General features: G+C 41.8%; 1 protein-coding gene across 1 annotated transcript; it reads left to right on the top strand.

Moving 5' to 3' along the window:
* The first annotated feature begins 678 nt into the window (after positions 1-678).
* On the top strand, positions 679-5807 carry LOC144533451 (forkhead box protein A2-A-like). Its single transcript, XM_078274807.1, has 2 exons — positions 679-932; positions 4570-5807. Exons 1-2 carry the CDS (start codon positions 858-860, stop codon positions 5686-5688), a joined length of 1194 nt encoding a protein of 397 aa, XP_078130933.1. The 5' UTR covers positions 679-857; the 3' UTR covers positions 5689-5807.
* The last annotated feature ends 16356 nt before the right edge of the window (positions 5808-22163 follow it).

The raw sequence follows: 22163 nt of genomic DNA, 5'->3' as shown, positions 1-22163 counted from the left end.
GAGGGTGCACGTAGACACCTGAAATGGCTTACTTAGCCTAAATAAAAATGACACCCAAATGCCATAGCCTACCAAATGTAAAATGTAAACTTACAAAATCACGGGTACATTTTAAGTACGCAGTGGTGTAGTCTAATGTAGTGGGTATACTGTAGGCTACTGTATATTGGCCAGAATCTGCCTTTGGGGGAGGGGGGGCCATATCATAGTGGAGGGGTCTGGTTGTCCTCCCCCAGGGAAGTTTCGAGCATCAACGACTTCATTTACTCCTTTCTGACACACTTTTATGCACCAATTTACGGTGGAAATACCTGTATTTAGCCTATGTGAAGAAAAAAAACAGATGAAAATTCAAAATATATCAACAATATAATGGAAAGTATGTTGTTGTGGGTCTTTGGTTATTTTTAAGTGGGTATATAGAAATCCTTGAACTTTCTTAGTGGGTATACTGTGTATACCTGTGTATCACATATACTATACACCACTGGCTATTAGTGTTCAAAACAAGTTTCATGTAAAATAACTGCCGAGGTGTTGATGGAATCTTTGATGGAATATTCAAATCAGAACGTGAGCTCGGGGAGGGAAGGAGGGGAGGCAGCTGATTGGACGCTGCTCCGGCAGCAGCGCAAACGCAGGTGCCCATGCCAGAGTCCCTCAAAGAGTCAACAACCATGCTAGCGACTCCGTGAGGCAGAAATCCGCCCAGTCACACACAGGCAGTCGCTGCTCAATTATGAGCCAGTCCCGGCTCTAAACAGCCAGGATACACCGGACAGTTACCGGCTGCCAGCGGAGGACAGGTTTCGGCTCATTTGAAGCTGTTTGGATGAATTAAAGTTGGAGCGTACACGATGCTGAGCGCCGTTAAAATGGAGGGACACGAACATCCAGACTGGAGCGGCAGCAGCTACTACGGAGAGACCGAGGTCAGTGCACTTTACTCCGGCTTTAATCAGAGCTGAACCCCGCTGATTTTATATCAGTCCTGAGAGAATATTAACTGTACTTCAATATTAGAAATACATAAACATACACAAGAAAATGCTATCTTCCTTATGTGTAAATGTATTTATATATTAGGTTTATTTCATTTATACCTATAGCCTATCACTTCAAAAAGCCAACAAGTTTTGCACCAAAGTGCATCACAAAGGCAAACACATATGTAGGCCTATACAAGCATAAAACACATAGCCTACAGTACATAGCTGTGGTGTAAATATAACAAGATTTAAATAGAAACAAGTTGAACCCATGAATTAGATAGAAAATATATATATAAAAGTAAAAAAAAGAAACAAAAAGATGATTGGATATTATCGTAGCCCATGGTCTTAGCATCTTTAACAAATGAGCACTGTATTTTTGTTTTGTTTAGTTCTTTTTTTTTTCTACACTCCCAACTGGTCTGTGTATTAGGCTATTGGATATACGCTGTACGTCGATGCTTTTCTTTGACGGTTTTGTTTTAGGCTAAATATAAATAATAATTTGATCACAAACAAAAATCTATCTCATCTAAAGTAACATTAAAGGGGTTTGACAAAAAAAACAACTAAAAATATGTAGGCCTATATAGGCCTAATTCACTCATGTCCTACATTTCCCCACACAAATAGTCTACATGGCAGCAAAACGCTTTAAATGCGCCGACATAGCACGAGCACTGTCATTAAAAGTAGCGTGCTATTATACACGCATTCCCTCGAGATCACGTTGTACGGGGACATAGCTTTGTGTCTATATTTTGCAATTAAAAAGACTATTCGTTGTCAGTATATTCGTCTTGTAGCTTGTAGTTTCTACATATCTTTTAATCAATTGATTTATATATTGTTGGGGCTTTTAAAGATTAGAGTTCCGTTAAGTGCATTTTTTGTTTCTATGTGAATTTTGCAGCAAAAAGAGAAACGATGGTGTGAAAGAACACGCGGAAGGAAATTCTTTTTCAGGTTACTTTTTGGGCATTTTTAAGCCTTTATTTGGATAGGACAGTTTAGACATGAAAGGAAATGGGGGGGAATGACATGCAGCCGCAGGTGGGAGTCGAACCAGCGGTCGCTGCGTCGAGTAGCGAGCGGTCGTTGCGTCGAGGAAGCCTCTTTATGTGGGCGCCTGCTCTACCAGGTGAGCTAAACAGGTGCAAAATCAACTCTAAACATTTTTTTTATTTTTTTGAATGAGAGTTTTCATTTAACCTTCCGTGCGTTATTTCCCCCGCTTGTGTTGACTTCGGGTCACATTGGCCCGTTTTAAATTGTTGTTTTATATCAGAAAATATGGGACGAAGAAGTAAGCGCTGAAAATGTGTAGATGAAAAATTTAAAAATTTAAAACGTTGGAAAAAGCAAAAACAAATTGTGAAAAAAAGGCGTCAAAAATGTCTGAAAAAAGGTGTTTTTTTCAAGGTTGAAGGGAAGACAACACAAGGGTTAAAACAGCAAATGTACTATTATTCTTGAGAGGATTCTTCTTATTGACAGGGAATCATGTTTGTTCTGGAAATACATTAAAGAGAAATCTTTCTATTTTACATGTCGTAGGAATATTTGTTTTGTAGCCTGTAGGCTAACTTATATTTTTCAATCAAAATTTAGTTGTTTTTTTTTTATTGCAGGGCGATTCATTTTTTTTTTGCAGCCAAAAGAGAAACGATGCTGTTAAAAAATGTGCAGGATGAACTCTAAACAAAAATCAAACCTGTTATTTTTATTTTTTAATGGAAGTAAATCTTTCAATGTACTATTCCTGAGATACTTCTTTTATTCTCAGTGCAGGTTGACAGGGAATCATGTTGAAACATGTATCAGTAAACTGTTAAAGGGAACTCTCACTTCTTTACATTTGGAAGACTTTTTTGCAGAAAAAGAGAAATGCTGCTGTCAAAAACATGAAGAATGAAGTTTAAACAAAAAACAAATGTGTTTTTTTTTTTTTTTAACGAAAGTTTTCATTTAACGTTTCATTTATGCGTTATTTCCCCGTTTAAAAACGTTGAGTTCTTGTCATTGTCTGTAGAATCTCCTTAAAGGACATGTTCGATTTTAATAAAGCGTGCAGGGTATAGGGTGGAGGTTTGGAGGAAAACCAAAATCAAAGAAATCCTAAAATCCTGTTCATTTTTGGCTTCATTAATGTTATTTAATATATATGAGAGAGAGAGAGATTATATTTTGGTGAATGGTGCATACATAAACAAACAAATAAAAAAACATATTTCACATTAATATGAAATAAAACAATCAATACATAGAAACGCATATATACATATAAAATAACATGCTGCATAAGAAAAAAAGAGGCTGAGTGCAGAATTTGCAAATAATATATAGTATGTGCAATGGGCAGATGTAAAGTGTGTGTTAAGAGTCAACTAGGGTTGGGGGGTTATACAACTTTAAAATTGTAAAAAAAAAAAAGAAAGAAAGAAAATGGGGCTAACTGGTGAGAGCAGGTGTTGGAGGTAAAAGGCAACATGAAGCCTTGTAAATCAAAGTAGACTACTGAACTATACAGAGTTTGTGTCTCTGGGTGTTTTCTATGTTTATTGTCAGATCAAATGGAAGCAAATGGGCCGATTACTGTTTGTGTTGGTCCTGGTGGTGATCAGGCTGATCCTTAGACAGTGAAAGAGTCACATATACACATACACATATACATATACTATATACATATATATATATATATATACATATACATATATATATATATATATATATATATATATATATATATGTGTATATATATATATATATATATATATATATATATATATATATATATATATATATATATATATATATATATAAAAGGTAATTTAAAAAGCTCACTCCGGCTATGCAAAAGCATGTCAACAATGGCAGAGCTGCAATGATTAATTGATTAGTCGATTGCTATGGACCTTTTTCACAGCAGACATTATGACTTGTCATAGTAGGAAAAGCACAGCTGAAATTGATAACCTTAACGATGGCTCAGTTCCATCAAGTGTCCCAGTGAGCTATTTCAGTGAGTCAGCATGAACAACACCAGGGCCTCTACTAAGTGGAATGCAGCCATCAGTAATGGTTTTGAATACACCTGTGCTTTTCCTATTATGACATGTCAACATGTCTGCTGTGAAAAAGGTCTATTGCTGGGCTACTATTTTCATACTTTTTTAGAACAAAAATACCAAACATTATCTAAAGCTCCAGCTCCTAAAATGACACGGATTTGTTGCTTTTCTGTATTTTATATATAACAAGAAACTGTTATAAATATCTTTAGGTTTTGAACTGTTATGGACAAACAAATAATCTGATGGCATTATACACACATTTTCAGACTAAACAATGAATCGAATAATTCACAGATTAGTTGTTAATAAAAATAATCGTTACTTGCGTGAGGGTGTTTTGTTGGTTTCTTGGTGCAGCCTAATTAATGTAGCCTAACTGATTTGTGACCCTGTTTTCTTATTTAAATAGCTTAAAATCACGCCGGTTTTATAAACTCACTATAAGCTTATTAATACACGTTAATAAACAGTTTTAATAACTTGTTTCTCTCTGTGTGTTTCAGTGTTACACCGCAGCAGGAAACATGAACTCTGGTCAGCCCATGAACTCGATGAGCAGCTACATGAACGCGCCCGGCATGGCGGCCCCCGGCCACATGAACGCGCACTACGCGAACCCGGTCGGGGTCAACCACTCGATGATGCACGCCGGGGTGTCGCAGAGCCCCGGGGCTGGCATACCGGGCCTGGGTGGCGCGCTGCCGCCGAGCATGAGCTCCATCAGCCCGCCGCCGTACGGGAACATGGCGGTGATGAGCCCGGTGTACGGGCAGGCCTGCGGCATCCGATCCAGGGAGCCCAAACCGTACCGGCGGAGCTACACGCACGCCAAGCCGCCGTACTCGTACATCTCCCTGATCACCATGGCCATCCAGCAGTCGGGCAGCAAGATGCTCACCCTGAACGAGATCTACCAGTGGATCACGGACCTGTTCCCATTCTACCGGCAGAACCAGCAGCGGTGGCAGAACTCCATCCGACACTCGCTCTCCTTCAACGACTGCTTCATCAAGGTGCCCCGCATGCCGGACAAACCGGGGAAGGGCTCCTTCTGGGCGCTCCACCCGGACTCGGGGAACATGTTTGAGAACGGCTGCTACCTGCGGAGGCAGAAGCGCTTCAGGAAAATGCCCGGGACGGGCGACAAGGAGGCGGCGGGGAAGCCGGGCTCGGAGGTCGCCTCGGTCACAACCAGCAGCGCCGGCTCCGACTCCCCCCACTCCTCATCCGCCTCCTCTCCTCCGTCCGCAGACGCGAAGGCGGCCGGGGTGGATTTCAAACCGCCCCGGGGTGAACTGTTGCCCTGCAGCCCCATGCGCGTGCCCTCGCCGCTCGCTCACACCCAGCACCTGTTCTCCCACCACCACCACCACCACCCGCTGCTGCTGCACGAGGCCGCCACCGCGCACCTGAAGCCGGACCCGTACCACCAACACCCCCACTACTCCTTCAACCACCCGTTCTCCATCAACAACCTCATGTCGGAGCCAGCCGTGCAGTACGGAGGCTACGGCTGCCCCGTGTCCGGGGCGCTGGTGGCGGCCAAAAGTGCCCATGATCCCGCTCACGCCGACAACAACTACTACCGCGGCGTGTACGCCAGACCCATCATGAACTCCTGAAATACTTCTTAGGGTGAACAAAAATAAAAAACAAACTTCGATTTGTACATTTTGTGAATGTGAGAAAGTGTTTTTGTCGAAGGCCTGCAGGATTTTTCATCAGTCATTTGTGTTTGTATATGTGCAACAGATAAAAATCTTTATATGAAAACAGCCTTTTTATGTTTGATTTTATTCATTTTAGGGCTGCAGCTAACGATTCTTTTCATTGTCGATTCATCTGTTGATTATTTTTACCGTTCAATCGATTAGTAGTCTGGTCTATAAAATGTCAGGAAATGGTGAAAAATGTGGATCAGTGTTTCCCCAAAAGCTCAAGATGACGTCCTCAAATGTCTTGTTTTGTCCACAACTCAAAGATATTCAGTTAACTGTCACAGAGGAGAGAAAGAACTAGAACAATATTCACATTTAACAAGCTGACATCAGAGAAGTTTGACTGTTTTTCATAAAAAATAAGATTCAAACCAATTATTTGATTATCAAAATAGTAGAATCGATTCATCTTTGCAGCTCTAGTTTTCATTATTAAATAATCTGCTGATTATTTTCCCGATTAATCGTTCATAAATCGGTCCATAAAATGTTAGAAAATAGCGGAAAATGTCCATCCCAGTTTGTCAAAGTCCAAAGATAGTCAGTGAAATATGATATAAAACAGAAAAGAGCATGACATCACCACATTTGAGAGGCTGAAAAATATTTCTGCCTTTTATTTTATTCAACTAATTATTAGTTGAATAATTGTTGCAGCTCTAATTTATTTAGCTTAAACTCCAATGTGCTCTGTTTTTTTTTTTGTTTTTTTTTAATTCTAGGCTATTTGAATAAGATAGCGTTTGAATGCAACAGATGCGTCTTGCACTCAGGCGTTGTAATATGAGATCTTAAGATCTGAAAGTCTTTAGCACATTAGCACTAAATGGTTTAGTCATCAGCTGCGGGGGTCACAGAGAGATGAAACAGATAACAAGAGAACAATGACACCGCGAGGAGGTGAAATGTTCGGCTCTTAAATCACATTAACATCCGACGCAAGTGGCGTTTAACAGCAGATAACGGACTTCACAGTCCAGCCAGGGCATCGATCAGCATCTTTAACACTGTCACATTAAACTGTGTTTTTTATAGAGAAGATGTAGTGGCAGAGACATTTAACCTTCCTGTTGCCCTTGGGTCCACTTTTTTTAAGATTATTTTTTGGGCTTTTCCGCCTTTAATTGACAGGACAGCTAGGTGAGAAAGGGGAGAAGACATGCAGGAAATCGTCACAGGTCGGATTTGAACCCTGGACCTCTGCGTCGAGGCATAAACCTCTCAGTATATGGAGGTTTATTGACCATGAACTCCAGAAATAAGTGTAAAACTAGTGGTATTAGGTTGGAATGAAGTTGGCTAAGAAGATGTAACGCAGAAACGGGTGATAATTTATTCTTTACAGACGAAACAGATGGAGGACAACAGAAGGGTTAAATAAGTCCTTGACGTGACAGAAAGGATGCTTTGGAGCCCATTTCTGTTGAATTATCTCCCTTTTTTTGTACTTCTTCAAAACACTATGATGGCAAAGCCACATTGCACATAGCACTTAAAGAGCTCATATTATACTTTCTGGCTTTTCCCATTTCCTTTATTGTGTTATATATCTTTTTTGTTCATGTTATAGGTTTACAAAGTGAAAAAGCCCAAAGTCCACCCCAAAGGGACTTACCATCTCCAACAGAAAACACTGTTCACAAACTGCTCCAAACAGCTCTATTGTAGTCCAGCCTTTACTTCAGAGACAAACGTGGTCACTTTGGAACACACGTTATAATGCTCGCCTAGCTGCTAGCATGGCACGCCCTCATACTCTGCTTCTGACTGGCTAGTAGTCCTTACCTAGGTACTGTCAGGGCACGCCCTCATACTCTGCTTCTGACTGGCTAGTAGTCCTTACCTAGGTACTGTCAGGGCACGCCCTCATACTCTGCTTCTGACTGGCTAGTAGTCCTTACCTAGGTACTGAACATGTGCGACTCCCAACAAAGAAGGAACAGAAGTGAGATGTCTCACTCTGTAGCTAAAACAGAGAGCTCAACACACAGGGTGAAAAGAGGAGCTGCAGCAATGTGCAGTACAACAAATATATGGTGTTTTTTGAAAATCAAACCATGTAAACCTATTCTGATATAACCTCTAAATACAATTATGAATCTGAAAATGAGCATAATATGAGCACTTTAAAACATATATTAAAATAAAAACTGTCAGTTATGATGTACAAAATCCTAAATAAAAGTTGAGCTTAAAAAAAATCTGCAACTATTTAGAAAGTCAATTAATCATTAATGTCCTTTTTAAAAGCAAAAACATTCTCTGATTTCAGCCCCCAAATACGTAACAAACTGGCCAGTTGTCCCATTAAACTGTGTTTGTTAGAGAAGAAGGTGGCAGAGACATTTAAATAACTTCAATTACTTTTTCTAAACACTATGATAGCAAAGGTACACTGCACAACAAGTTTGACAGTCAATCATCAAAGTCATTTTTTTAAAGCAAACGTCAAACATTCTCTGATTTCAGCCCCCAAATATAGTGCATGTATTCATATATTGTATGTGATTAAGGACATGCAGAAGAACACATACTTTTAGCCCTGCAGGAAATGCGGGGAGGCTATAATCATTATTTTTTTTATAATACAATAGCTTTAATGTAACTTTGTTGTCTGTCCTGCCACATGTGCCAAAAAGCATTCTAAAAAGTTTTTTTTCCTTAACATAAGCACATAACATTAACAAAGTCTTAATGTAAATCCTTTAGATTTTTGAAATGTATTCATTGTGACCACATAGCCTACTGAGCGGAACATTTTAAAATGTACAAATCAACTTTCTCTCTGGTGTTGTGTTTTCTCCTGTTTTAGCCCTGTGGGGAAATGGCTGGATTCTCTAAGGCTACATTTACGCTGCATTTTGGTTTTTAAGCGGAGTTTTGAGCTAAATGTGATCTCCGTGCACAGAAATGTTTCTATCTCCAGTAGAAGAACTAATCTCTGTTTAAACTAACACGCCCAAACCGCATATCTCATCAACATTCTGGTATAAACAGGAGGCAGCGTGTATGCTCCGCCTGTTGCTGGTAGTTGCAGTGTCTGCGTTGCCAAAGTTCTCCGTTTGTGGCTGTTGAGACGGCAACACAACCCGGCAGATTCCAAACCAAAATGGGTCAGAAGTGTTTTCAAATGTCTCCGGTTTAGGGGGTCGGAAACGCCAGAGCAGGGGGAATGAGAGGGGGAAACGCCAGAGCAGGGGGAATGAGAGGGGGAAACGCCAGAGCAGGGGGAATGAGAGGGGGAAACGCCAGAGCAGGGGGAATGAGAGGGGGGAAACGCCAGAGCAGGGGGAATGAGAGGGGGGGAAACACCAGAGCAATAGGGAATGAGAGGGGGGGAAACACCAGAGCAGGGGGGAATGAGAGGGGGGAAACGCCAGAGCAGGGGGAATGAGAGGGGGGAAACGCCAGAGCAGGGGGGAATGAGAGGGGGGAAACGCCAGAGCAGGGGGAATGAGAGGGGGAAACGCCAGAGCAGGGGGAATGAGAGGGGGAAACGCCAGAGCAGGGGGAATGAGAGGGGGAAACGCCAGAGCAGGGGGAATGAGAGGGGGGAAATGCCAGAGCAGGGGGAATGAGAGGGGGAAACGTAGCAAAAGCTCTTCATTTTAAAACCAAAACGTAGTGATGTAAATGTAATATTCTTATAATAGTTTTTATATCAGTGTGTTTGTTGTCTGTGCTGCTGGTCACACAGCTACAATCTTTATCGACCTATTAGGGTTAACCCTAAAACCCTGCAGCCTCACACACACCGCAGAAAGCCGTTGGGAAAACTCAGATCTTCAAAAACAAAGACAGCTCATGTTCTACAGCTTCAAACTGGTTTATTTACAACAATACGTTTACATCTTTGTGCATAGGACATAAGATAAGCATTTATTGATCCCCAAGAAGGGTTATTGCAGGAAGGTGACCTGAACAGTATGGGTCAGTTTGTTTTAAAACCCCACGCCTCCCGCCTCCCTCCGAGCCGCTCAGTCAGACTCTTATCATAAAACGTAAAACACTTTATGGGATAAGGGACACTTTGTCGGTTATGAAGCAGAATTAACAAGCTGAGCATTTTGACGGTCGGAAGAGAGCTGAAATGACAGCGAGCAGGTTTTCATGAGCAGAATTCAGAGAAATAACGTCTAGGCCTACAGACACGGCAGGTTGTTCATTAACTCAACACACACACACACACACACACACACACACGACCAATGCATGCAGGTCAGACACACACTCCACCAGCTCATGTTGAATATTAATCATTTCTGGTGCCAGAAAAATTATTAAAAGCAAACACACCAGAGTTATTTGAAGTTATATTTAGTTGTCGCCCTACATACTTGCCGCTCAGTAAAATAAGAATTAAACAGAAATATTCTTCTTGCATTGTGTTTTCTGTGATGCATTATTTTACTCTGCTGTATTTTTTTAACACTGACCATAAATGACTGGGAGTAAATGGTTTCTTCTTCTAGAGGAGGAGGAGGAGCAGGAGGAGGGGGAGGAGGAGGAGGTGGAGGAGGAGCAGGGGGAGGGGGAGGAGGAGGAGGAGGGGGAGGAGGAGGAGGAGGGGAGGAGGAGCGGGGAGGAGGGGGGGAGGGAGGAGGAGGGGGAGGAGGAGCAGGAGGAGGGGGAGGAGGAGGAGGTGGAGGAGGAGGCACGCTCACACTGACAACAGCTGATGTTTACCATGTTCACCATCTTAATTTAGCAGGTTAGCATGCTAACTGTATCCTGCAGTTTTGACTTTGAAATAATCCAATAAATATATAATATATTAGCCAATGATCATTTTTCTTAAACATAAACAATTCCATGATTACTTGTTGGATTTGTAGATTTCAGGACTTTGTTAATTGCTCATAATAAAAATGTTTTTGAGTTTCCTTCTATATACCCCAGGGGTTTTCTTAATCTCACCTGCACAATCTTTCTTTTTATTTTATGTTCTTGTTGTGTTCCTGTTGCCTTGATTTATTGTGCAAATAAATAAACCTTACATACATGAAGATCCCTAATGCCAGGTTCAGACTACACAATATTTCTGATTGTTACGATGGTCACTGTGTCCGATTATAACGTTAGAAATTCTTGCTGCGACCCGGCCGAGAGACATGACAGACACGTTGGTCCCCCGACCAATCATAGCTCGCCGTTTTTCACGACCTGCGTGATGTCATTGGGAAGGAGCTGCTATAGGGTAGATGTTAAATTGGATCCGCTAGATATGTCAACGTCACAGGACATGCCTCGTGGCCTGCCTTACCCTGTTATTCTTACCCTAACCCTAACCAATCCCAACTCCTCATGCCTAAACCTGACTTCCTCGACACGTCTAGCAGATCTGATTTAGCATTTACCCTGCTATAGGGATCCACTTCCAGGAACAAGAATGTAAACAAACAATGGCGTCCGAAAGAGGTGTGTTTGATACCGGCTGTGTTGTGTTCAGAAAAAACTAAAAAAAGGAAAGGAAACAAAAAAACAAACACACACACACAAGCCCATATTGAATATTAATCATTTCTGGTGCCAGAAAAATGATTAAAAGCAAACACACCAGTTATTTGAAGTTATATTTACCTTCTTTTAGGCCTACATACATGCCGCTCAGTTAAATAAGAATTTGACAGAAATATTCCTCTTGCATTGTGTTTTCTGTGATGGGCTATTTTACTCTGCTGTATTTTTTAACACTGACCATAAATGACAGTAAAAGGTTTCTTCAGTTTTAGCCCAAACCGCTAATTAGCTTATCACGCTAGTCGTCGGGGCATCTCATGTCACTCTTATGTAGATACCTTCAAGTAAAGTGTAACCAAATTTGTTTTCGTTCTCTACGCCAGAGGACCTCAAAGTCTGGACCAAGGTCCACACCCAGACCAAAGTCAATCCGGACCCAGCCCTTGTGTTATAAATACAATACATTATGAAGTGTAACGTTTTCTATTTAGAAATTACATTTTCTATTGATGAATAAATTATTATTAGGGACATTAAATATACATGGAAAAATGACTAAAACATCCAAAAAAGTTATTTAAAAAAGCATTGAAAAAAGATATATATATCTCTGGTGGACGAACTCTGTAACCGGGACGGTTTCTAACCCTCTGAGAGCTTCTTAAATCTACCTTTTTCCCCATGTGTTTCATATCAAAATGTTCAGAACAAACTCAGCTTTCCGTGAACTGGCGTCCACATTTTTTTCCAGAGCAATGTGTGAAGAGATAATTTGGCACTAAAGCTGAAACGTTGATGTTGGCTTCTTGAAATTCCTCAAATCTCTTTTGAAAACAAACCTTAACTTATGATGTGAATTGTTTCGGTGCTTGAAATGAGTTTACCAAAGTCTTTAGGTCATATAGGATTAAAATAGTAAATAAATGTCTGAAATGAGATTTTCTAATATCGCTTTTCGAGTAGGAACATTTTCAAAACATTGTTTGGGCGCGCCGGTGCATCTTTTGTCCTCAGAGGGTTAAATAACATTAAACCTGTTTTTATACCACACTTTATTGTTACTCTTCGGCCGACATATACACTGATATACTTGCAAGAAGCAAGTATCAGTAATACATTGGTCTGGCTCTAATGCTAACGTTACTAAGCACTAAACTAAAGGGGCAGCCACCACCGTGCAGTAACTTTCCGCCTTCCCTCATTAGAGAGTACCATCCACAGATTCATACTGTCGCAAGAAGGTTAAAAAAAAACATATTTCACTCAACGTAAAACATCACAAAGCTTCAATGAAGAAGTGGAACAAGAATGATGCAGAATATGTGGAGAAGTGTAGCTTATGTGGACATTTAAAAGGCAAAATGATTGCCGTGAACACCAGGCACAGATCGGCGTTGAGGTGTGAGCGGTTTCTCAGATACTCGCTGCCTCGGTGGGCGTCTCTCTGTTTGCTCACGAAAGCAATCAGCACGTTATGAATAATAATGACCTTTTTCTGAGGGAAGGCTGCATGCCGAGCGACTCGAGGTCAGAGCTTAGCCAGCGATGGCGTGTTTGGACAAGGAGCGTTTACCACACATACACACACACATGCATACATATGAGGGATGTCCTAACTTAAGCTTTGTCTGCACTATTATTCCTGCAGCCCTGTTCAAAAACTGCAAGACATGAAAGCAAGAGGACTTGTCAAAACATAATGCATGAAACAGTCTGACAAATATGTGTATATGTGCATCTCGATAATGCCAAATATGAAGCTACTTTCCAAACAATAGCTGTGTTAATACCAGTAATTGTTATATGAATATTATGAAGCAGGCATGAGAGATTACAGAGGAAACAGAGCACCAAAGATGCTTTTAAACTATGTCAGTTTCCACCTATGATGGACATGTTATTATTAGCCAGCTTTTCTTTTCTTTTTTTTGGTCAATCTGAAGAAATAGAGGCTTAATACAATCACATCTTCTGTCTTTGTACACCAGTTTTTTCCACCTCTGTCAAATTTAGAGCCGTGAGGTTGCGATGTCGGCCCACCATTTTGGTTCAAGCTGCAATTACGACTCACTCTATGTTTATAGTGGCACCGCCATCTAGTGGCTATAGTAGTTACGACGGGAGTAGTCTTGCGTTGCCAGACCTTACTGCGAAGTAAGGTCTTGCTCCTGCACATACACCCCTGGATAGGCAGGGGCGTAGCACAAAATTCTGGGCCCTGTAGAAAGGCATTTCCTATGGGCTCCTCCCCGCATCCACAGCTATTCATTCTAGCATCTTTTTGGGCCCTCCTCACATGAGGGCCCTGGGTACTCAGTCCCCTTTTTACCCCCAGTCCGACGCCCCTGTAGATAAGAGTAAAAAATGCTCTAAGTTGTTTACGTCTTGGGCGGTGCTAAGCTCCGGACACAGCGACGGTGGCGCTGCAAAATGTTCTCGGGAAGGAACTTGTTTTGGTGGAACATTTGCACCCCATAAAGAAAACGCCACATACAATATTAAATGAAGTTGACACAATACAGATACATGAGCTATTTAAATGAGCTGATACATGGTTAAACCTCATTAGCTCTTACCAGTGTATCTCCGTGTGTACTTCATCCACAGCAATCCCACCAATCGGTCCCAAAACATCCCAGTTAGAGAGGAAATGCCCTAAACATATTCTTCGTAAATCTTTACAATCATTCCCCCTAAAGAACCAAGCAGGTCTGCCTTGTTGCACCATCCAAATTTTATAAAAAATGTGAAGCTTGCTAGCTCGAAGATTGCTGTGGTTTCCCGAAATCAACTGAGATTTGCAGGGCAAGGGATATTGGCGGCGGCACTGGATGTTCCGCTGATTATAGTTTATTCAGTAGATGAACTGTCGTCGATCCAGACTATGATGGGAGCAAAGCACGAAGTAATGTGACAAAGCATAAGAGCGCCAAATTCCGCTTTAAAGACTGATCAAAACACAGGACTAATGCTGCGTTCCAGGTAACGCGTGTTTTCACAACCTTCTACCCATGAAATTGCCCTGGAACGGCAGTCAAACCCGTAACTTACTACCCGGGAATTTGTACCAGATCGTTGTACTCCCAGGTACAGTTTTTGACGTCACGCACACATAAACAACAATGGCGACCCCCTGTTGATGCTGTACAGACGGCGGTGATTAACGGTGAGAAATAGAAATAAATAGACATAAATAGGCAACGTAAAGTAATTCCGCACATTGTAATCAAAGCAATACACATATGATTGTGTACTACTACAGGTTATGTTTATTAAATGAAGCCCAAAATATGTCGCCGACTAGAAAAAGCTAGTATCAACTAGCGCAAGCTAACATCAACGTTAGGTAGCCGCTAGCTAGAAGGGTTTGTCGTGACTTTGCCTGGAACACTACCAAGTCGTGAGTCGTAACTTATGGGCTAAAAATTTGGTCTGGAACGCAGCATTACACCCAGGAGACCGGGGTTCGTGTCCCTGTTTGAAAATAAAAGTAAATAGTGAGGGTTTTTTAACTTTACGGAACAAAGAAGACAGAGTCACGTCGCGCTCAGTTTAAGGTAGAGCTGTCAATCTTTCTCTATAATACCATTCGACTTTCATTTGTAATTTTTTAAAATATTCAAATAATATTCAAATATTTAATGCTCAAATGCAGCCTGTTATAAATATGTACTACACTAGTCAGGCTTATGCATCGTCAATGCCACTATAAGCATGTGGTTGTTGTTACACGTTCTGTCCACTAGAGGGACTTCCAACATTAGCCTGGCCGTGAAGGGGACCTACGTCACGGCGCATTGCATTTCTGGCACGTCGCTTACATTCATTTTCCACCACTCACTCAGCGACAAACACGAATCAACAGAGAAGTCTGTAATGAAACATTATCTAACAAGTGTAGTGAAGTGGCTCTGTTGTAAAGGGTAACGGTGCTCAGTTAGCACAATGACGTTAGAATTGTTAGAAAGCACAGCCAAAACGATATGTCATAAACTAAGTAACAATAGTGTTAGCCACGATGCTACGGTTACTGGGTATGTAACGTTAGCTCTGTGATGTTAAGACCTGACAATGCCTTGTGTTCCTCGCTCCCGCTAATGTATTGTTCATCAGATGTGACAAAAGCATTTTGTTTTCAAATGCGGGTGGGCCAAGGTGAGAAGAGGGAGATTAGCTAACGTTAGCCAACATATTTATTAAAAAAAAAAAAAAAATCACATTTCAATAGTATTTTCAGCATTAGAATAGCATTGCTTTTTTTTACTATTCAAATTATATTCGACTTTCGGAATTTGTTTCCAACAGCCCTAGTTTACGATATGTTCACGTAACAGGAAGTGAAGTAACATGTAATTTGAACCCAAATCAACATCTTTTTCTAAAGTTAACTAAGTAGTCTTTGTGCCTAAACATAATCAAACTGCAATGTTTCACAACCTTAACCCTCCTGTTGTCCTCGGGTCAAATTTGACCCATTTTCAAAGTTTCTATATCATAAATTTGGGTGTCCTTCAACCAAAGTGCCCAAATGACATGAATGGTTCCAAAAAATGTAAGTGGTTTCAAAAAAGTAACATTATTCTGACAAAACTTTGACATTCAGTATACCCATCTGTGATTATCCACTCCACATATTCTGATCTTAACAATTAGTCAAAATAATTCATAATTTCTGCTTTTTTTTTTACTCAGAAATTAGGTATAATTTCATATACTTTCAACACTTGTTGGAACCATCCCTTTAGCTCTGGTGCCACTCTGGTGTTTATCTTTGCTTATTTGTATCATATGTTGTATCTTTGTATATTGTATCATATGTTTTAAAAAAGTGGTGTATAGCCTAAATAAAGATTCTTATTATTACAATGAAAAATCTTTGCATTAAACCCCTTTCCTTAGGCACTTCAATTTTCAAACATTAGTAGTGAGCTGGGAGTACATTTTAAGATTTGGGAGACTGTTGCGAGCTGTAACAAAATCAAGAAGTGTAATTTAATGGATTTCTTTCCCAGCTGGTCTACAGCACAGCCTGAGTCTGTGTTGTCTCGTTGTCTCGTTGCCTCCCATCCTCCTCCTCAGACCTCTGGCTGCTCTGCAGAGCCTCTCCTGCTGCTGTCAGAGCGTGTGTACACTGAGTAAACCTCCACATGCCGATGACCATCTTCCTCATATTTGCACTCGGCTTGTTTCCGGAACAAAGTCACCCAGGAAAAGGAGAAAAAAAGAAAGAAAAAAACGCTGCTGACGGGGTGAAAAACCCAGCAGACGTGTCTCGTCTTGAAGGGCGGGGAGTGTTTTTATTTGGTTTATTTAAAGATGTCTGTCGAGGTGAGGGGTCATCAGCAATCAGAAACAGCAGGATGCAGGAAAATAAGCGAATTACACGGTCACCTTTCAAAAATAAATGCTACTCATCTGCCTTTGAGCAAGTGAGAAGGTTACTCACTCCTACTGGTTGGTCCTTGACATTCCACCTTTGGGATTGCTCCGGTGCTGCAGGAAATTCCGCCGGATGCATGTCTTTTTGAAGAAAACAAGTTCCTTCCCGAGGCTATTTTGCAGAGGCACCGTTGCTCCGTGCGGAGCTTAGCGCTGCCCATTACGATTGTGATTGGTTTAAAGAAATGCCAATAAACCAGAGCACGTTTTTCTCCCATCCCGGAATGCTGTGTGGACTAGCCAGACCTTCCTCCACCACGCTAACGGAAAACACAATCTTTCTCTTAAAACAACCACAAGGAACTTTCTTTGTTTAGATTTTTTGGCTTCCCCTGTGAACAAAAGTGGTAATGTTTCCATGAGCACCAATGCCTCGTGTCGTAAAGATCAGTGGCGATGACTATTTCAAATGGCTGGGGCCACATGAGATTTTAGGGGTACCAAATATATTAAGCACAAGTGTTACATACTAGAGTGCGGATCGGGCCTCAATTTTTCTGTCCGAGCCTGGTCCCCGTCCGACACAGCAGTAACCAAACCCGGCCCGAGCCTGACAGGCATTAAGATATTTATGTCCAAGCCCGACCCCGACCCAGTTAAAATGTAATTTTTTTCTCAAACTAATGACACATGTACGTTTGTTTGTGTGGAAAGCTTTTATTAAGCAACTGTAGGAAGGCATTCAGAAATGTCAACAGATGAGCGCATCAGCGCACACGGGGCAACAAGCGCACATTAACACAGTCGCGCACGTTAACACAGGCGCGCACCTACATAATAAGCTCTTTTAAATTTAAAATGTTCAAAGCCTGACCCGAACCCGAACATCATTTCTAAATATCTGTCTGAACCCGGCCTGGCCCGTCGGGTCCCGATGGGCTCGGTTCAGGTATCCATCCTCTATTACATACCACCAACCCTCCACAGTTTTGGTTCTACAAAAGACTAACTAGCCAATACACATTGTCACGTGCCTAGACACAACAGGGGGACGTGACACACATACAATACAACAATAAACACAAGAACACTCATTCAGTGTTAACCTACATTTTATTTATCACTGAACATGAATAATATCCCCTCTTGAGGTGGGGTTAAAAATGTATGAAAATATTTTTTGCCAAATTTTGGAGGGCCAGAGGGGGGTCGAGGCTTAATATTAATGGGGACATTGACCTCGCTTGTGCAGGTCACATAGAGGCATCGGTATTAAACTGAGAGTTATAAGCTCCCTGTAGCTGCTTTAACCAGAGTTATAGTTGCCTAAACTTAGACTCAAAATGCAAAACTGGCTCACAAAGTCAAACTGAAGCACTTCTCTCACTTTCAAAGTCCAACATCAATCGACCCCTAGTCTCCAGGAAGTGGTGTGTGTGTGTGTGTGTGTGTGTGTGTGTGTGTGTGTGTGTGTGTGTGTGTGTGTGTGTGTGTGTGTGTGTGTGTGTGTGTGTGTCGGAGTGTATCGTCCCTGACTTCCAGCCACCTGTGTTTGCTCAGCAGCTTTCCCTCGGGCCGGGCAGAGTGAGCGGCAGCAGCCAGATAACACCGAGGCTGCAAAAGGCAGCAGGGTTTTTTTTTTGTAATACAGTTAATCATCATCTGTGCTCTGCTTTGTTCGGCGGCTCAACGTGGACGACGAGGATCTGCCATGTTTTGTGTCGGCTTCACGAGTGACACGGGGGCCACGAGTCAAAAACCAGAAGCTTCTTATTTCTGACTGTGGTTTCCTGTATTGTGGGATTTGACTCTAAACTAAACCGCCGACACACAAAAACTGCAGAGCCACCTTACCATATTGATAATAAATGAACTTGTTTAACATGCAGTCTGGATCAAAGGAAGTACATTTCCAGGATAAAGTGCTTTGTCCCTAACCGTCAGCTCTCTGTGTGTTGCCGTTCTCAAAACCCCGTCGCTACGGGAAACAACAAACGTCGAGCTACCATGAAGCTGCCGTTTCTTTATTTAGCACATCAAAATAACTTGTACATAATAACCAAGCCATCCTAAAAACATGTGCAAGGAAGACAAGAAATCCCCAAAGGCTTATAAAGTTTCTCCCTTTAACATAGAGTATGATTACAGTTTAATATGTAACAACAAGCAAGCTACACGCTGAAAATGGCAAGTTTTTAAGATTTGCAACATGCAACAAGACAGGCCTGCTTGGTTTTTCGGGGAATGATTGTAAAGATTTACAAAGAATATGTTTAGGGCATTTCCTCTCTAACTGGGACGTTTTGGGAGCGATTGGTGGGATTGTTGTGGACGAAGTCCACACGGAGATACACTGGTAAGAACCAATGAGGTTTAACCATGTATCAGCTCATTTAAATAGCTCACGTTACTGTATTGTGTCAACAGTTAACTTCATTTAATGTTGTGTGTGGCGTTTTCTTTTGCGGGGTGCAAATGTTTCCACCAAAACAAGTTCCTTCCCGAGACTATTTAGCAGAGCCACCGTCGCTGTGTCTGGAGTTGAGCGCCGCCCAAGACGATTGTGATTGGTTTAAAGAAATGCAATTTCTTTAAATTCTATCCCAGAATGCATCTGTGGTGTAGAGGCAATGCGACACCAAGGTTATAAAGGTGTTTAACTAGGTTTAAAGGTTGTTGAAATCGAGCTCTGTGGTGCAAAAGAACTGAGAATGTTATCAGATGATCTGAAAAGGCTGAGAGAAACATTTGGTCCTAAAAATTTTAAATGTATAGAACAAATACACAATAAAACAAACTCCAAACTCCAAACAAACTGTATTGGTTTCTATATATCTCTTTTGTAGTCAGACTTTCAGACTGTTAAGATCACTGGACTGGTGCAACTTTAAAGATCTAAAGAAGATGAAAAGATAGTTTTCTGCTCTGAAGTGAAAGTGATGAGAACAAACAATGAATTCGTGCTCTCACGGCAGCGGGACGTCTTTGAACCGCAGATAGGCCTACTTCAAAAAAAAAAAGAAGAAAAAAATGGAGTCCATCTTAGACAAACAGCAGTTTGCCATTCATGGAGATGTACAATGACGCTTTCTTAAGGTGAAAAGAGCTTAAGCGTCACTCTGGATGCCTTTCAGACCTCCAGGGCGGCCACCCAGAGAGCTCCGGGTCTCGGGGTGTTTGGGGTGGGGATAGAAATTTGGCGGGGCAACGGTCAACTACGGCTAAACGTAAGCACTATATCGGCCTAAATGTCATCTTCATTCTCCCACGTTTGAAGTGTGGAAAACACTCGATGGATATCAGGCAGAACGTTTGGAAGGGTTGACCTGCGGCGCCACGTGCGTCGCTAAACTCAGCCAAACCGCCTCTACGTTCCAACCAGCCAAATAAAACAAGGCCGAGCAGGTCTCCTGACGGTACCGTTTACAGAGAAGAGGGCTTTAAATGACACAAAACCAGTTATATGTAGTGGTGTCTAATAGCTGGCGACGCAGACCCGCCACAACAAAAAGGGCGCCTGAGACGGCGCCTTGATTCATGGGAACGCCTTGGCTCTGCCTTTGTGGCTGCTCCTCCACTGAGCAAATACTCCAAACTGTTCATTCCCCGCCGGCCCTTTCTCTCCTCCAGGCACATTGTTTGTGCCCTCGCATTTCATTCAGGCTGGGGAGAGGGGGAAGATTGCTCTCAGAGCCACTGAGCAAACAGTGGAGAAAAGGAGGCTGCCATCTTTACTCTGTTCCCAGGAGAACTTGCCATTTTTTTTAATTTTTTTTTTTTTTTATATTTGAGCTCCAAGCTGTCGAGCTGAGCCGAGAGTTTGATGTCAGAAAGCTGAATTAATTGCTTTAAGCCAAAGGGGCGGGCCACCCATCACCAAACGCTCCCCCAAATGTTTTATGGAGATTATTAAAGCTTTCCCGCGACACAAGGTGTACAAATATTGGGCAGCAAAATCTGTTTCCAGCCTTTTATTTATGGTTTTGAGTCATTTCAAGGAAGAATTGTGGATGTTTTGCCTTCTGTTAGTCAACCGTTTTTTAAGCTTAAAGATTATTTTAGTCGTGTCTTTCATTTTTCTTCTGGACAGAGCCAGGTGCACAAGAAACTGCATATAGTGGCAAAGACCACCCCAGTGTCTTAGCATTTAGGAGCCCATTAACTCCAAATCAGACACTTTACATAACAGAATTCTTTTTTAAGATTATTTTTTGGGCATTTTATGCCTTTTTATTTATATAGGACAGCTGAAGACATGAAAGGGGAGAGAGAGGGGGAATCACATGCAGCAAAGGGCCGTAGGGCGGAGACAAACCCACGGTCACTGCATTGAGGAGTAAACCTCTATATATGGGCGCCCGCTCTACCAGGTGAGCTACCCAGGCGCCCTACATAACAAAATTTAACTTCAGGCAGCCATCGGTTTCTCTTCATTTCTACATAAAAATCAATTGCAGAGAGATAATATATACTCAAAGTCAGGCTGTTCTCATGAACCATTCGTACATTAAGCTACGAAAAGAAATGCATTCTAATTTGTATGTATTAAACATATTATATATATACATTATTTGTTACTGTATGCACCACATTGACTGCTGCTGAAAAAGGCCTCCTGCACACTGCCTGCGTGGCGTGAGCGTGTCAGCTGCGTGGCGTGTCCGTTTTTATTTGGGCTCCCATGGTAACAGGTTAGAGCTTGCACACTGCCTGCGTGACACGCATGTGTCAGGCGCGGTTCGAAAACGCGTGCATGCTAGAAATAGGACGAGGCCTATTCTTCATGCGACACGGGAGCGTGTTGGAAGCGTTTCCAGGCAAAATAGAATATGGAAAAGATGTTGATATGTCATTTTGACACGAATACATTTAATAAATGACATGTTGATGTTTGAAAGTCTCCAGGTTTTGACATAAATGCAGATATAAATGTAATTTAAAAAAATAAATAATAATAATTATCAATCACGCCACGCAGGCAATGTGCAGGAGCCCTAAGAGTGTGAAGATCCGCATAAAACACAGTGTTTTCAAGCGGGGGTGTGGAGTTTGTGTCCCGGGGAAAACATAAGACTCAGGAAACGTGTGTTTGTGTCCTGGGAGTACTACTTAAGGGGACCAGTGTTTTCATAACCCTGTAGTCTATATCCACAATGTTCCACTTCCGGGATTGCTCCGATGCTGCTGGAAATGTCTCTCTTTTCGGCCGGCTATCCATCACCTTCCTCTTTCTTTGCGTTGTAATTTTAAACTCCGGTGGATATATGAGGACTATGGTTATCTCCTACTGTGCAATATGTAATTTCTATCTAATCTGAGTTTTCTGTCGCACGACTAAAATAACTTTTGAACGTACACGTTCCACCAAAACAAGTTCCTTCCTGAGACTATTTTGCAGAGGCACCGCTGCACCGCCCAAGACGATTGTGATTGGTTTAAAGAAATGCCAATAAACCAGAGCACGTTTTTCTCCTATCCTGGAATGCTGTGTGGACTAGCCAGACCTTCCTCCGCAGCGCCGTGGAGGAAGGTCTGGCAAA

This window comes from Sander vitreus, chromosome 18, assembly GCF_031162955.1.
Source record: "Sander vitreus isolate 19-12246 chromosome 18, sanVit1, whole genome shotgun sequence".
Classification (NCBI taxonomy): Eukaryota; Metazoa; Chordata; class Actinopteri; order Perciformes; family Percidae; genus Sander; species Sander vitreus.
This window is presented reverse-complemented; position numbering and strand designations above follow the sequence as displayed.